General features: G+C 47.8%; 1 protein-coding gene across 1 annotated transcript in view; it reads left to right on the plus strand.

The window, feature by feature from the left end:
* Positions 1–14,665, plus strand: part of LOC146802102 (cilia- and flagella-associated protein 337-like) — a 521,178-nt gene extending 506,513 nt beyond the window's left edge. The window contains exons 29-30 of the mRNA XM_085621663.1: positions 8,660–8,763; positions 12,109–14,665. Coding sequence (XP_085477789.1) covers positions 8,660–8,763; positions 12,109–12,280 — 276 coding nt within the window. The 3' untranslated portion in view covers positions 12,281–14,665. The remainder of the gene's footprint in view (positions 1–8,659; positions 8,764–12,108) is intronic.
* The last annotated feature ends 544 nt before the right edge of the window (positions 14,666–15,209 follow it).

Raw genomic sequence — 15,209 nt, forward strand, 5'->3', positions numbered from 1 at the left:
GATGAACCGGGCCACGTCCGACTGCAACTGCTGTATCCACCCTTTAGGCGGCGGCAGCGGCAGAGCCCTGAACAAGTAGAGTACCTGCGGCAAAATCGTCATCTTGACGGCAGCTATCCTGCCCAACCAGGCAAGAACGCCACGATTCCAGCGGCTGAGCTCACTCTTGATCTTGGCACCCAAGGCCAGATAGTTGGCCGACACCATAGCTGACAACGTTGGGGCAATCTGAATCCCTAAGTACGGTATTGCCTCCGAGGACCAAAGTAACGGGAACCTGTTCTGCAGATATGCCTTAGTATCAGGTGCCAGGGAAATGTCTAAAGCCACCGACTTCTCCATATTTACTTTAAAGCCCGAAACCGCGCCGAACGCCGCCAGTTCTTCCATACAGGCTGGCAGCGATGTCCGGGGTGTATCCAGTGTAAAGATGACGTCATCCGCATAGAGGCTAACCGCATGGGTAAAGCCTCCCATCCGTATCCCCACCACCGCCGGCCGCGTCCGCACCCGTTGAGCGAACGGCTCCATGTAGAGGGCAAAGAGCAAGGGCGAGAGCGGGCAGCCCTGCCTGGTGCCTCTCTCAATGGGGAAAGCTGCCGACGTGTGTCCGTTAACCCTGACCACCGCCGAAGGCCCTCTATAGCAATTAAGGATCATAGTACGAAACCGTTCCCCGATGCCCGCCTTCACCAGCACCTGTTCCAAAAAGGGCCAATGCACCCGATCAAACGCCTTCTCTGCGTCAACCGCGAGCATCATCCTCTCACCCGGAACCCGGGAAGCCTTTTCTAACAGGTGGACCACTCGTTTCGTATTATCCACCGTCTGCCGCCCCGGCACGAACCCCGCCTGATCCGGGTCGACCAGGCCGGGCAGATGCAACGCCAGGCGGCGTGCCAGAATGCCAGTATAGAGTTTCAGGTCAACATTCAGGAGAGATATCGGCCGATAAGAGCCACAGCGTTTCGGATCTTTCCCCGGTTTGGGGATGACCGTGACGGATGCCCTCAGGAGGTCAGGCGTGATGGCTCCAGGTTCCGCAAAAGAGTTGAAGAGGCGTGTGAGGATAGGTGCTAACGACCCGCAGAATGTCTTATAGAAGAGGGCAGAGTAACCATCTGGGCCCGGCGCTTTGCCGTGTTTAGGTCTGGCAATGGCTGTCACTACTTCCTCTATGCTAATGGCCCTGTTCAGGTGGTCAGCCTGCCCAGGGTCTAGGGAAGGCAGAGTAACTGACTCCAGATAGGAGGTCATAGCCGGGACATCCGGCGGGTCACCCGCGTAAAGGGTTCCGTAGAACCCGTGGAACGCGGCCGCGATGCAAGCATCATCCGCTACCACCCGCCCGCGGGATCAGAGAGCTCCCTCACCAACTGGGTCTGCCGGGCGGCCCGGAGTCTGTTGGCCAAAAGTTTGCCACAACGGTCCCCCCCAGTATAGAACGCATGGCGCAATCGGAGGGCCGCATACTCCGCTCGGTCCACATCCAGGGCGGCAGGAAGTTTCCTCGCCTCCTTAAGCTGCCGCCAAATCCTCGGGGCCCCAGTTCTACGATGGATCAACTCCAGCTCCCGGACTCTATCAGTAAGCTCATCCCTCTTAATCTTGCGCTCCCTATTTTCTGCCGCGGAGATGGACAAGAACTCCCCCCGGAGCACCGCCTTCAGCGCTGCCCATTGGGTGGCTCTAGTGGTGTCCGCGTTATCATTATGTGCCAAAAATTCCCGAAGCACCCGCTCAATACGATCCGTCACCGTTTTCCTGTGCAGTAGGGTATCCCGGAGGCGCCAGACCCTCGCCGGGGCGGCAGACGGTGGCAAGCAAAAAGAGGCCTCTACAGGGAAATGATCCGACAAGGAAATAACCCCCATGTCCACCGTGGACACCAGGGCCTGCATCGGGGAGGTGACCAATAAATGATCAAGCCTCGCATAGGTCTTGTGCGCGTGGGAATAGTAGGAGTAATCCCTGGCAACGGGGTGTTTCTGGCGCCAGAGATCCCGAAGGTCCATCTCCCCAGGCCTAGCCGAACAACCCGCGGAGAATTCCCCGACTTGCGGGGAGCGCTGCACTGATCTGTCGATCACCGAGTCAAAGACCATATTAAGATCTCCCCCGAGGATAACATGCCTATCCGGCGAGGCCGAAATTTCCTCCACCGCGGACTGCAAGAACCGTTCCTGTTTATCATTGGGGCTATAAAGGGAACCTATCGTGAATGTGATGCCCCCACCCGAAACCTGTGTGCTAACATCCTTTCTTTTATTTCTGCAAATTTGTGGATGTGTTCCCCTCCAAAGTGTCGAGCCACTAATATCGCTACCCCGGCCGTCTTAGCAGTACCGGAAGAAAAGAACTGCGTCGGAAATTTACAAGAGCGCAGCCTATGTGTATCCTGTGGCAAAAGATGGGTTTCCTGTAGAAGGCAGATGTCCGCCCGGGTGTTTTCTAACAAGGAGAACACCGCCCGCCGCTTAACTGGGTTGTTCAGACCCCTAACATTCAGAGTCACAATCTTAAAAGTATGTGGAGACATAGTATGAACTACGTAGCAAGGCGCAAGTGTCCTGCATGGTGACCACAGCGGAAGGGCCAAACCCCCCCCCCCCCTCAAATCGCAAGCTAGGCTCCCAAAAGCAGGAGGTAGCGCCTCTCTCCCCTGCGTCGCGCATCCTAGTACCAATCACCAACCTCAATGTGACCAGATCTCCCCCCACCCTCCCGTCGACCCCACACTCCACCTCTCCATGCATCTCCCCTGAAGCACCAAGCAAGACAATGTGGGGAAGCGCAAACAAAACAGCAAATCCCTGCACAGCGCACTGGACAACCCCTACCCCCACCCCCAACTCCCACAACCCCCCCCCCAATACCCCAACACCCCTAACCCACCCTTGTCAAACTCAAAACCCTGTCCCCGTCCCCCCGAAAAGGAAGGCAAGGAAACCATTGTCCAAGGCCAGCCCAACGGCAAGTCTATGGAAAAGTCTCGAAAGTGGACGTCCAGCCACAACACCACCCCCGCTCACCCCCCCACCCCCCCAGGCCCCCAAACCTGCAAAAGAAGCAATGTCGGTCTCCCCCCGGAGAAGTCCTAGGCAGTCAGAGCAACCTCTTCCGCCACCGTGTCTCGAGCGACCTCACGCACCGCATTGTCCATTTCAGCCCGGATAGTGGGCGAGTCCGGTCTCACCGAAGTGGTTGAAGATCTGCGACCGGGGACCGACCGCCAGCCATCCCGGGTAATCCGGCGTCGACGCGGAGTGGGGGCATCGTCATCAGTTGCCGTGATGCCCAGGACAGTGCAGGTTTCTTGAAGGGAGCGCAGCTGATGCAGTATTCCGTTCCAGCGGAAGATAATGCGAAAAGGGTGGCCCCACGAGTATTGAACACCATGTTCCCTCAGGAAGTCAGTCACAATTTTGAAGGACTTGCGCTTCTGCAGGGTGACCACAGAAAGATCCTGGAAGAGGGCCACCCTGTGGCCTCTGAACTCCAAAGAGGGCTTAGTGCGAGCCACCCGCAGGATCCTCTCCTTCAGGGGGTAGTCTGGTAGGTAGGCCAGAAGGTCGGGGGGGGCGCCGATGCCCCGCGCCGCGGGCCCACTCTATGAGCCCTATCAATCCTGATGGAAAAGGCTGTCGGCTCTCCCAGGACCTCCCGAAACAAATCCTGCAGGTAGGTGGCCGCGTCCTCTCCCTCTTCTCCGAGCGGCACGCCCCGGACCCTGACGTTGTTCCTCCGGGAACGGTTCTCGAGGTCCTCCACATGCGCCTGCAGGTCAATCTGCTGGTCCCGGAGCCTGATCACTTCCTGCTGGAGCTGTGTGAGTTCCCCATCCCGGGCATGTCCCGCTTCCTCCACCGACGAGACTCTTTCACCCAGGCCATCAACCTCTCTCCGGACCTCTCGCACCTCCCCCGCCACTTCCTGCTTGAGGGTCTGGAAGTCCTCCCGCAAGGAGCTGAAAAGCGACTCCAGGAATGACCTAGTCACTGGCGGCTCCCCTCCGCTCGCCCCCTGCGAGCTGCCAGCCTCACCCGGGGAGAGCCGTCCACGATCCGGCCGTGCAGTGCTCCTGCTCAACAGTTCCGGTAGGGTGCGGTCCCCCTTTCTGTTCCCTTTGCTGCCGGCCATCCTGGGCGCCGAAAGAAAGCGCACAGTCCACACCAGCGACAGCAGAGCCCACCGCACCGCCTAGCCTCCCAGCGTGAGACCGCCCTAGCTGGCCAGGCTGTCCACTCGCACCTGCGGCGCAGGCCGCCCCCGCTCACCACCTCTTCGTGTTCCTCGGACGGCAGCTCCTGCCAGCTCTACTGCAGCGCTAGGCCGGCTGAACGTGCCATCCAGCACCCGATCGCAGCCACAGTCCTCCGCACACTGCCACGCAAGCAGCTCCCCGGGTGGGCCCAGGTCCTGTCCTTACATGGGGGCAATCAGATTCCCGCAGCCTCCACTGTCCGCCGCTGTCATCTGGGGCCCCACTGGGCCTGAGAGGCACCGCCAGGCACACCTCACCTCTAATTTGGCTGCCCCGGCGGGTTGGTCTCGCGCTTCTGGCCGGTCCAGGCAGGGCCCTCAAAGTCGTCGACGCCGCTCCGATCCCGCCTCCGGCCGGGAAGCGGCCGTCCTCCACAACAGGGCTCCTGCGCCTCTCCCTCTCCGTCCCTCCCGCTCAGCGCCACAGCCCGCAGCTCCTCTTCCGGCCGCGCCGGTGGCCTCTGCTCCGCGCCGCAGACTCGAGTAGGCGCTCCTGCCGGACCCCACGGCACTTCCGGTCGGGTCGCTGCCTCCGAGGGTCGCGCCCCGTCGTCCACAGCCGCTGAAAATGCCTGCTGGCGCGCTGTCTTTCCCCCCTCGCGGGGTCCGCTGGCTCTCCACCACTTCCTCCGTCGCTGGTCATCAACGACGGGGGGAGACCAGTAGCGGCGAGGGTGTTCCGGGGACCGGGTCGGGGGAGCTCGCTGAGGCAGCGTCCTCCTACACCGCCATCTTGGCCACGCCCCCTACCTGCATTTTAGACCTGGTACCATTTGCGTGAGTCTCACTTCCATTTTTTCTGATTGCCTCCTATGTTTTTTATATGTTTTGCTGGTTTAGATGCTTTGGGCACTGTGCCACTGCTATTCAGTGCCACAGTGCAAATGCTCCCTATGTTAAATTGATGTATTGATTAGTGACTCCATGATTGGGGTATTTGATTTACCTGTCAGACCTTAGTAGAGTGCACCATGGGTGCCCAGGGCTTGTAAATCAAATACTGCTGGTGGGCTTGCAGCACTGGTTGTGCCACCTACAGAAGCAACTTGTAAAGTGTGTCTCAGGCCTGTCACTGCAGATCCTGTGTGCAGTCTCTGACTGCCATGTTGACTGACCAAGTGCACCCACTTGCCAATCCCTAAACCTTCCCTTTTCTTCATATCAGACACCCCTATGGTAGGCCCAAGGGCAGGGTGCATTGTAAGTATAAGGTAGGACATAACCTGGTGTGTGGCATGTCCTAATAGTAAATTACAGCCATTTTCGTTTTTCACGATTGCAAGGCTACCTGTTCCCCATAGGCCAGAATGGGCAGTTTGATTATTACATCTTATAATCCTAACTGACTCAGGGAACTAGGTAGAAATTCGAGTTTAGTATGCCTGAACTCAGAATGATAAAATACATCTTTTAGTGAAGTTGGTTTTAACATTCTGTGTTTGAAAATACCACTTTTAGAAAGCATGTATTTTCTTGCTTAACTGTCCAAGCCTGCCTCTGCTAGGCTGTGTATTGTGTGTCTGGTTCTGTGAGTGACAGGGGCTGGGGGATTCCAGGAGAGACGGTGAGTCAGCACAGGGCTGAAAAGAGAGATCGGCATGTATATGGGTGGGAGGAGCTGCACCTGGGACCTGAATAGGGCTTTGCCTTCCCTCCACAATGCTGGCTCCACCTCCTGTGGTGCGTCTGATGTCCCTGGCCTGCACTGTGAAAGGAAAGGAGTCGTGTCAACAAAGTGCTCCAGGACTGACCAGAGCTGATTTGGACTAGGCAAAGGCCCATCTGCCTTCAGAGGACAAAGGATTTAGTAGTATAAATATGGGGACCCAGACCCCAAGACTTTAGATCACTTCTGGAACAACAAGACGAACCTCTGCCAAGGAGAAGAACCAAAGGAATCTGTAGGAGTTGTACTGCCCCCCTGCCAGTGTGCTGTGTTGCTGGGTTGGCCTACAGTTGTGTCTTCAGTGCCAAGGAGAGTAGAAGGAACTTTCAAAGGACTTTCGTCATCTTGCAGAATATTACTCCATGGGCTTGAACTTGTGCTTGCCTCTTGCTGAAGTCTCAGGGACAAAAGACTTCACCACCAGCTCCCCTCTGAATTTCCTTGCTGGGAATTCTATCTGCAGAAGCCTGCGTGCCGCTGGGAGCTGGAAGCGCACCGCAATGAGAAGAAGCGTGTCGCCGCCGCAGCTGTAGTCGTCGCATCGCGGAGAAGCGTGCCGCCGCATCTCCTCAGAAGCGTGACTTCATCGCAGATGTCTGATGTCACATCCCCGGAGAAGCGTGATGCCACCGTGAGGGTCGCCGTCGCATCACCGGAGAAGCGTGTCGCAGGGCCTGTCGCGGCTCCAAATTACAGAGTTGCCGCAAGGCTGCCAGGGCGTGCACGCATCGTCTTCACATCGTTGCATCAAGGGCGCCATCTTATCGAATCGCACCGGATTGTCGCATCGCATCGAGGTGCCGTCTTGCCCCATCGCAACCGGGCCGCAGTACGAGAATCTACGCATCACCTCCTCTCCGGTAAGGATCAAGATGCATCCCCTACTCTGAGCAAGTATTGAGGCGCGACACATCGTCTTCCCGAAGCAAGGAACCAACGTATCTCCAACGCTGCGAGTCTTTTGTTTGTTTTGCGTTACACATCCAGGTACTTTTGTGAGAACTGTGTCGCATTTATCAGCAACTTGAACTAAGTTAATTCTACCATCTTTAAGTCAATTTTGAGTACAGTATTGTGGATTTTTGTCTTTTGTGGTCTTGTGTTAAGTCTATATAAAGAATACTTATTTTTATAAAACCTGTGTGGTGTCCATCTGTAGTGTTTTCCTCTTTATTACTGTATGTGTTCACAAATGCTTAACACAGTGCCTCTGAGATAAGCCTGTCTGCTCGTGCCAAACTACCAAGGGGGTGAGCAGGGGTTATCCAGTAGTGTAATCCCCTTTCCCTGACTCAGAAGCAAGGGTCCCTATTTGGTCAAAGGTACCTACCTCTGCCAACTGTGACCCCCAGTTCTAACACTGCACAATGCACTTTGATGGTTTCTCTAGTGGAACATGTTGCCAGCAGTACTCTTGTGGACTTACTGGTCTCCTGCTCAGGCCAATAGTTATAACATAGAAACTGACTGGAAATATTGGGCCTCATATGCTGAGAATTGATTCACAAAAAGCAGTCGCAAATTATGCACCAATATTTTGTGAATCAGTTCTGATTTTGCAAATCTACCTATATACAAATAGATCGGTTCATAAAATACTGAGGCGGAGGAGGTTGCTCTAGGATTAACCACAATCATAGTCATGGCCTGATATGAACAGCAGATTATCATGTATGCGATTGTGTTTAAATCAAGAATTTTTATTTTTTATTTTTTTAAATGCAGACCGGTTTCCTTTGAAGAAACCTAACTGTATTTAAAGAAAAAAGTGTTGCGTTTTTTAAGAAGTTTCACAGACAGTTGGTGCTAGTGGTCCACTAGACCACTGCCAACTAACAATCCCTAAAGGTTTTTTCAAGAGTCCCAAAAAGGGGGCTCAAATAGGTCCCATTCCCCTTTGCTAATCAGATACCACCCGTTTCAACGGGTCGCTTTCTGATCAATAGTTTGTGACCACAATTGCGGTCAGAAACAATTTATACATTTCTCTCCGTCTCATAGAAAGAAGAGGGATGCTGTTTTCTCGTCCCATCCTATTTGAAATTTGGATACAGGTTCAAAAACCCTTTTTAGTGTCAGAAACAATTTTATGACTCTCATAAGGACTTTTAGTCATGAAGAAAAGCCCCTTTGCGGTCGCAAACCCTCCCTGTGATTTTTGCGAATCGCAGGGTTTGTGAAGGTAAAAGGTATTTTGTTCTTACATGTACCTTTTACTTGTCAGGCCAACTAGCTTGCACTTGTGTATATATTTTTTTAAGTGATATTATCACAGTTACATTTATCCACCTCTAATAGGATAATGTGCCCCCATTCCTCTTCAGCAAAACAACCATACATATATGCTACCTACCTGTGCATAGCACTCTCCCCCTCGCAATACCTCATACACATGGTATCAACCTATATGTACATCTTTATTTACTCTGAGACAAACTGTTGTTCTTTCAAGACTGCAGCTCATTTTGAGTGTATGCTCCCAGCACCCATAAAGGGATCATGGTTGGCCTCCTGGAAACCAATAAAACACTTGTATTCAATTTCATTGTTGCTTACTCACATGTTTACTTGTTAGTTTTCCATGCACAAAATGAAATAGTGTGAAACTCTGCAACATCATAAGCTGGCTGTAGCACTACTTAAAACAAAGTGAATGAATGAAAAATAATATGACTAATGTAATGTACATGGGGTGCATTTATAGGTATTTACTGTCATCCTTCTTTCTAGGCTGAAATCAGCTATAAGCCAAAAGTCTCACAGATCCTCATCACAGATGCTGATATCAAAGAAGAGATCAGGATGAATAAATACTCACAAGGTTTGGGCAAAAGGTAAATCTAAACCAAAGCATGTAGTAATATAACATTCGATATGATAGGCTTTTACCCCTATGGAAAATGTATACCCTTTTATTGTGCTTGCAAAGTGTTATGAACATACGTTCAGAAAAATACCTTAGGTTAGAGAATGGTACACAGGCTACTTGGTTTATTGATCTGAAGGTTTTTATGATATTCACTGGTGTCTTTGAGGTTTCAAAACGGGGAGAGGTGAAAAAAAAGGATATTATGGTTTATGCATGCAGTAGCTCACAAAATGTATGCAATGCCATTTGTGAGCACATATTTCTTGACCACATGATTTTGCAGTACATTGCAAGCTTGAAGATACAGGTAGGAGTACAGGTACATGTCTGTCAATGCCATGAATAGGGCATCTTAGACATATTTTAACATGTTGTTTTGGGTGCTTAATCTATTAAGGGGCAGAGAGGGTCATGATCTGCTTATAATTGGAGGGCCTGCCTTCAAGTGGGAAGTCATTGCATCAGGTCTAGCATTCGATTTCAAAGCTATTGCAGCAGGTTAAAAAAACATTGGCAAAACCAATATGTTAGACCTTGGCAAGCTAGTGCAGTTGTATGTTTATTTAAGAATGTACCACAATTTTAAAAAGAAGAATAAAGGAAACATGCAGCCTACATATGGTTACCAAAAAAAAATCAACTGTCATGTATAATTTTAATGGCGCAGCAGAGATGCTTCTTAACAAGCCAGTGTACTTGAACAAGTACAGAAACTATTCTGTTTTAATTCACGTTACAGAATATCATTCTTACTCTAAGTAATTTATTCATGTTCGATTACTTAAAATCATTCCATATGTAAATCTTAAAAGCATAGTCAAATAAAAAGTACAAAAATATGATTTGGAAATGTAAACAATTTTACGTTAAAAATAATTTTTCCCTTTACAAAGATCTATGATTTAGGGCGTGTGTACTCTGGGCCGGGTGTCTCGCTGGTCTTGGTCGAGTGTCACCCGGTGGGCTAATGTTAGTTACAGAACCTATAGGGAGATTGCCTGTCCCTAAGGGCCCCTTGTGGATTAAAGTCAATGATATATTGTAAAGAGAGAGGCCACCTGCTAATAGAGTGCTGTTCCTTAAGGCAGGGACTAATCAATCTAATGTACAGACTTAAGGCAACTAAATTATAAACATTATAATGATTTCAACAATTAAAAACATATCAACATAAGTGAAAGGAGAACCAACTAGATCTGGATATGTTTACAAAATAGACATAATTTTTATTGATGATAATATTAGAAAATTCATTTCATTAAAAAAGAAGGTCCCATACAAACTCAATCATTCATCTTCATTCATACAGCAGAAAGCTAGTGTACATTGAAATTTGTAATTTTTCTACATTTCAGGTGAATGCAATGATAAAAATTTCAAGTTTTAGTGAGGAAAAGGCAGTGTGGCACACAAGTAATAATCTCTTGCGTTCGACGCGCGTTTCGGCACTGCCTTCGTCAGGAAAATGGGCCACAGTAGATCAGGGTTGGTTTCTTATATCTATTAATTTTGATGATTAAAGCGATCCTCTTTGATTTGCTGATGGCTGTAAGGCACTTCTTGCCTATTAGTCAGAGATAAGGATACACTGAGTTGTAAGTATTCTGGAACAGGATGTTGTTCTTTAGTTTATATTTTCTAACTGTATGTCCCTGATTACGGACAGACCTGGCATCCAGTAGCAATATTGTCCTTTATATAAATTCTGATGTATATGTCCGGAAATGCACACATTTATTTATATGTCGGGTTCTGTTGCCAAATTGAGGAGTCCTCTGCACACTGCGATCGCAGCGTGAGGTCTCTGAAGTCAATGATAGACAGTGCTAGGAGGCTCATATAGGTGATTTTCTTTCAAACCTGAACAGACAGTGAATGCTTGAAGCATGGCTGAGCTTTCCCTGGATGTAGGAGGTGTCTAGAGCTATAAAGGATGGCCTGTGTTGGAGCCTTTCAATGTACTGTTCGAATGAGTCTTGTATGGTCTGTGCATTCGCTGCTTTTTTGCATGTTGACAGAGTGATATTCGGGTTGGTCAAGTTTGTAGTCTTGATCGTCAGTACACTGGTAGCTAATAGTAGTTGTGCGTGTCATGGGGAGTCGTCTTCTTCAAAAATTGTTTTAAGTTGGGCTTTAAGAGACAGAGTTGGGGCATGCAGAGTCCAGGTATAGTATTTCGTTAGTTCGCCCAGGCAGATAAGGTCCGGGCTTGCCAGTCCAAGCATCAGCTTCATCCTTGCCCTCCTTGCATGCTGAGGATAGGTGAAGCATTTTGTAGGCCGTTGTTTGGAAGTCCGTAAGGCACGAGTCAAGCTTTCCGGGGAAGGCTAAGGGGCCATAATTCAGAGCGGGTACTAGGTTTGCTCGCAGGATGTTTAGTATTGGGTTAGCTGTTGGGCTGTCTAGCTGGTGGTTTAAACGTTTCAAGCTGCAGATAAGCCCGGCTCTCTGGGTTCTGAGATGGTTAAGATGGACCCCTGGTTTGGCCCCTTCATTGAACCAGACGCCAAGGCAACTGTATCATTCTTACTGGTGCAAAGAAAGTGTATGATTGACTTTGATTTACTGTAACGTAAAGACCTAGTTTAAACTTAAAATTCGGATTTTTTTAATTTAAAAAAATAATAATAATAATAATAATAATGGGAAGAATAAGCATTGGCAAAGTAAAGTGTTGGCCAACTACCACTAGTACTGAAGTGCACTTCTTTTTAGGTAGATGTGCACATGAGATCAGGCACAATGCCCCACTCACAATGCAGGAAAGTCAATCGCTGTAGAGGATTGACTCATTGGACCATGCTGCATGCTTTGGTGGGCAGAAGCAAAATGTGAATGTTAGTTGAATTGCCAGTAATGAAGAAAACTGATCCACAGCCTCTATATGTATGTATATTTTTGTTCTTTATGATTTATTTAATACATGAGGCTGGCAAGACAGCTTATGTTGTCCCAAGCTCAGACCTACAAAATGAGGAAGCATACACAATTCTAATAAATATTAGGACATGCTGTGCCTGACAGCCATGTACCATTGGAATATCAGAGCGGAATCAAGTCATAAGTAGGAGAGGCTGGAATGCCGATTCCCACCTATGAAGTCCATCTGGACGGCCATGATGCTGACTATGGTGGCTGGGTGGAGGTGGTGAACACTAATGGCAGGGTCAATTAAATGAACCCTTGGATGACACCAATACCCACCAACCTTCCTTCCATCATCCAACAAACAACAGAATCCACCATACTACAAGCTGGACTAAGCCTAAAATGTCAATAAACAGTACTTGTTTGTGTTTACTTTGTGTAGGTTACGGCATGAACATTACAAGAGCTCAAACAAACCACTAAACCATGGAGGGCCAAATGAATTTCACAAGCTGCAATATTTTGATATTGAAAATTCTCCATTCATCTGTGAGAAGCCGGATTTGTCTGCTGCCGGCACGGATTTCTTCAAAGCCATCTTACATGAAGAATAACATGCATTAATAATTTCTAAAGAAAACTGTGAAAAATTGATCAAGATAATCAGAAAGCTGTTCTAGCTCTTCTGTGATGTGCAACCATTGTGTCCCTGTGGAAAAAGCAGTGTTCTTGTCAGCGGCTTAGGAGGTCATGTATGTCACTTGTTCACTGATCCTGTAACTTGTGAAATTGTCCAAGAATCTTCCTAACTCCTGGTAGACAATTAACTCTATTCACCAGATATGTGGGAGATCTGCCTCTGCAGATATCTGAACTCTTATGGGTCCAGGTTTCCGAATTTCTAGATACCCTAGAATGCAAACCTTTTCCAGTTAATGTCTGAAATATGCAACAGCAATCATGGATGTTCATTTTAGATTACAGCTCCGCATATGAAAAAACACACATATATTTTCACTGAAATCACCAGCACACGTGCAAATGCCCTTGCTACCTTTTTATTCCCCCATCGGTAAATACTTTTCCCCATGTACTTAGTCCTTTCTCCACACTCCCACCATCATAAAAGGTGTTCCATTCCCCTTTCCACATGCAAAAGGATTTGCTCTTCCTATTAGCTAGACTAAATCTTCAACCTCTTTAAGGGTAGGATTTGGCTGGAGAGGCGCTTGTGACTACGCCCAAATGCACTCATTTGTTGGAATTCACAAATTCACAGGGCATTTCATCCCTGTAATAGCCATGCCCTATCTCTGCTGAGTGAGTTACTCACAGTAAATCTATTTAAAAGTGCTAAACCAAGGGGCATAGGTACAAGGAAATGTCGAAGCATGGATCTGCACCAAATTGTGCAATGCCACGCTCTGACATTTCCAAAATTCATGGATACGGCGTATTTACAACAATACGGTGCACTCCTGTGTTTTCCCTAGCGCTGGCGCTAAAAATAGCTGCTTTGTGCCAACAGGGTGCTTGCGTTGCAGGGAATGATTGTTTATGTGCAGGAAGGTGTCCCTTCCTTCACATAAACAATCAATAATTCTGTTTTGTTCTTTCTCTGTGTGATGCAGAGTGCAGCACATTAGAAAAAGCAAAAACAAGGAGAAATAAAAGTATTTCTCCTCGTTTTGCCATTCTAACACTTGCTCTTGCATGATAACTTGCAATCCATTCCCAAAACTACAATTGCTAATGCAGCACACAAAGAAGTAGCAAATCGTCATTATTTCTTGATTGTTAATGTGCAGGAAGGTGTCCTTTCCTGCACACAAATAATCAATAATGACGTTTTGCTCTTTCTATGTGTGCTGCAGAATGCAACACACATAGAAAAAGCAGAAACGAGGAGAAATAAAAGTATTTCTCTGTGTTTCACCATTCTAACGCCTGCTCTTGCATGGAGTTAGTTTTTGGCGCTGCCTCAGATTTACAGATCCTTGTAAATCTGGGGCAGCGTAAAAAAGCAATGGGTGTTGCGGTGGCATGCCCACTGCAACACCCATTGCACGCCCCTTTCACACTAAGGGGCTTATTTACGAGCCCCTTGCGCTGCTGGTATGTCACTTTTTCCCATGTTAAAAGTAACGCTCTGGCAGCGCAAGGGGCTTGGAATAAGCTCCTAAGTGTTGCATGTAAAGAACGGGTCGTATTTACAAGGCTGCGTTAAGCCAAAAAAAGTGGCGTAGCGCTGCTTTGAAAATATGGAGAAGGCCATAGCGCCACCAGAACGTCGCTGAAGTGACGTTTTAAATATACCCCAAATTCTCTGAATTAGGAAAGTAGTTTTGGACTCAGGCTATTTGTTTATTTAAGTCTCACTTAAATGAGCAAATAGCTAGGAGAATAGAAACCAATGTTCTCATTTTAGAAGCCCTCTCTTTGGCCCTAGTTAGTTCTCCTCGACCTACTACATAGTAAAACCTAATCCCATTATCAGACGTCCAACAAATATACCAATAATCTCCACTGAATTTATTTATGTGTAAAATCTCTTCAAAAATATTATTTGTTGTTGCCTTCAACAGCTGGCTGGATTTAATACTCAGTTGGTAGTCGCACACAGCCATAAATCTATAAGAAGTGGACCATTACATTGCATTTTCTATTACATTACTAAATAAAACTCAAAGGTGTTCATGGGTTCAAAAGTCCCCTTTCTTCTAGCTCGCTTTACAACACAAATGAGCAGGCCACATAAAAAGCTCTCGAAAGAGGCCGGCAGCAATAATAAACTGACATGGTTACTACTGCTGCTGCCTTCTTTCAGATGCTTACCAAGACCTGAAACAGCTGATGTCTATTTAATTAGAAAAGCGAAACGACCGCAACGTATTATACTGTGCTCCTGAATAATATTTTTAGATAGTCCAGATATATGATGACAGGTGCTTGAATTGTCTGTGGTGCACTTTTAATTTATTTTACCTTTTTTTGATTGAAATTACTGTCTTTGTTATCAATAAAGTAATTTTGCACACACTACTTGAGTAAATATTTGTTTAAAAAAAAAAAAGGAGAAACGTCAGAAATTAAGAGCATGCTTTCTTCCACTTCAGGTTATTCTGCCATACCATGTAAGTAAGTACAATCTTTAACTGCATAATACTTAAAACCATTGCAACAATAAAACATCAATGTCAAATATCTCCATATTATAAAACCAGGATTTACATTTAGATGAAACCATTGCATAAATAAAGCAATAGTAGACAGATTGTCGGAATTGAAACTCTTAGTTGTGTACCAGCGTTAGCAGTTCATTTTTGGCCGGGGCGACGTTCTGACATTTTTAAAGGGATTTGTTAAAATTAAGGAGCCTAAAACTGCCGTACTATTGAGAGGTAGGGTTGTTGGCAATGTGTGTAACCCGCCATTTCCAAGTTTTTCCTCCTGTGTAGCGAGTTCTGGGGCCGCAGGATCTTGAGTGGGGCTCCCAGCAGCTTGGGCGGGCAGAGTCAGGGCCGGACTGGCTGTAGCGGGCAC

This window comes from Triturus cristatus, chromosome 8, assembly GCF_964204655.1.
Source record: "Triturus cristatus chromosome 8, aTriCri1.1, whole genome shotgun sequence".
NCBI classification, from domain to species: domain Eukaryota; kingdom Metazoa; phylum Chordata; class Amphibia; order Caudata; family Salamandridae; genus Triturus; species Triturus cristatus.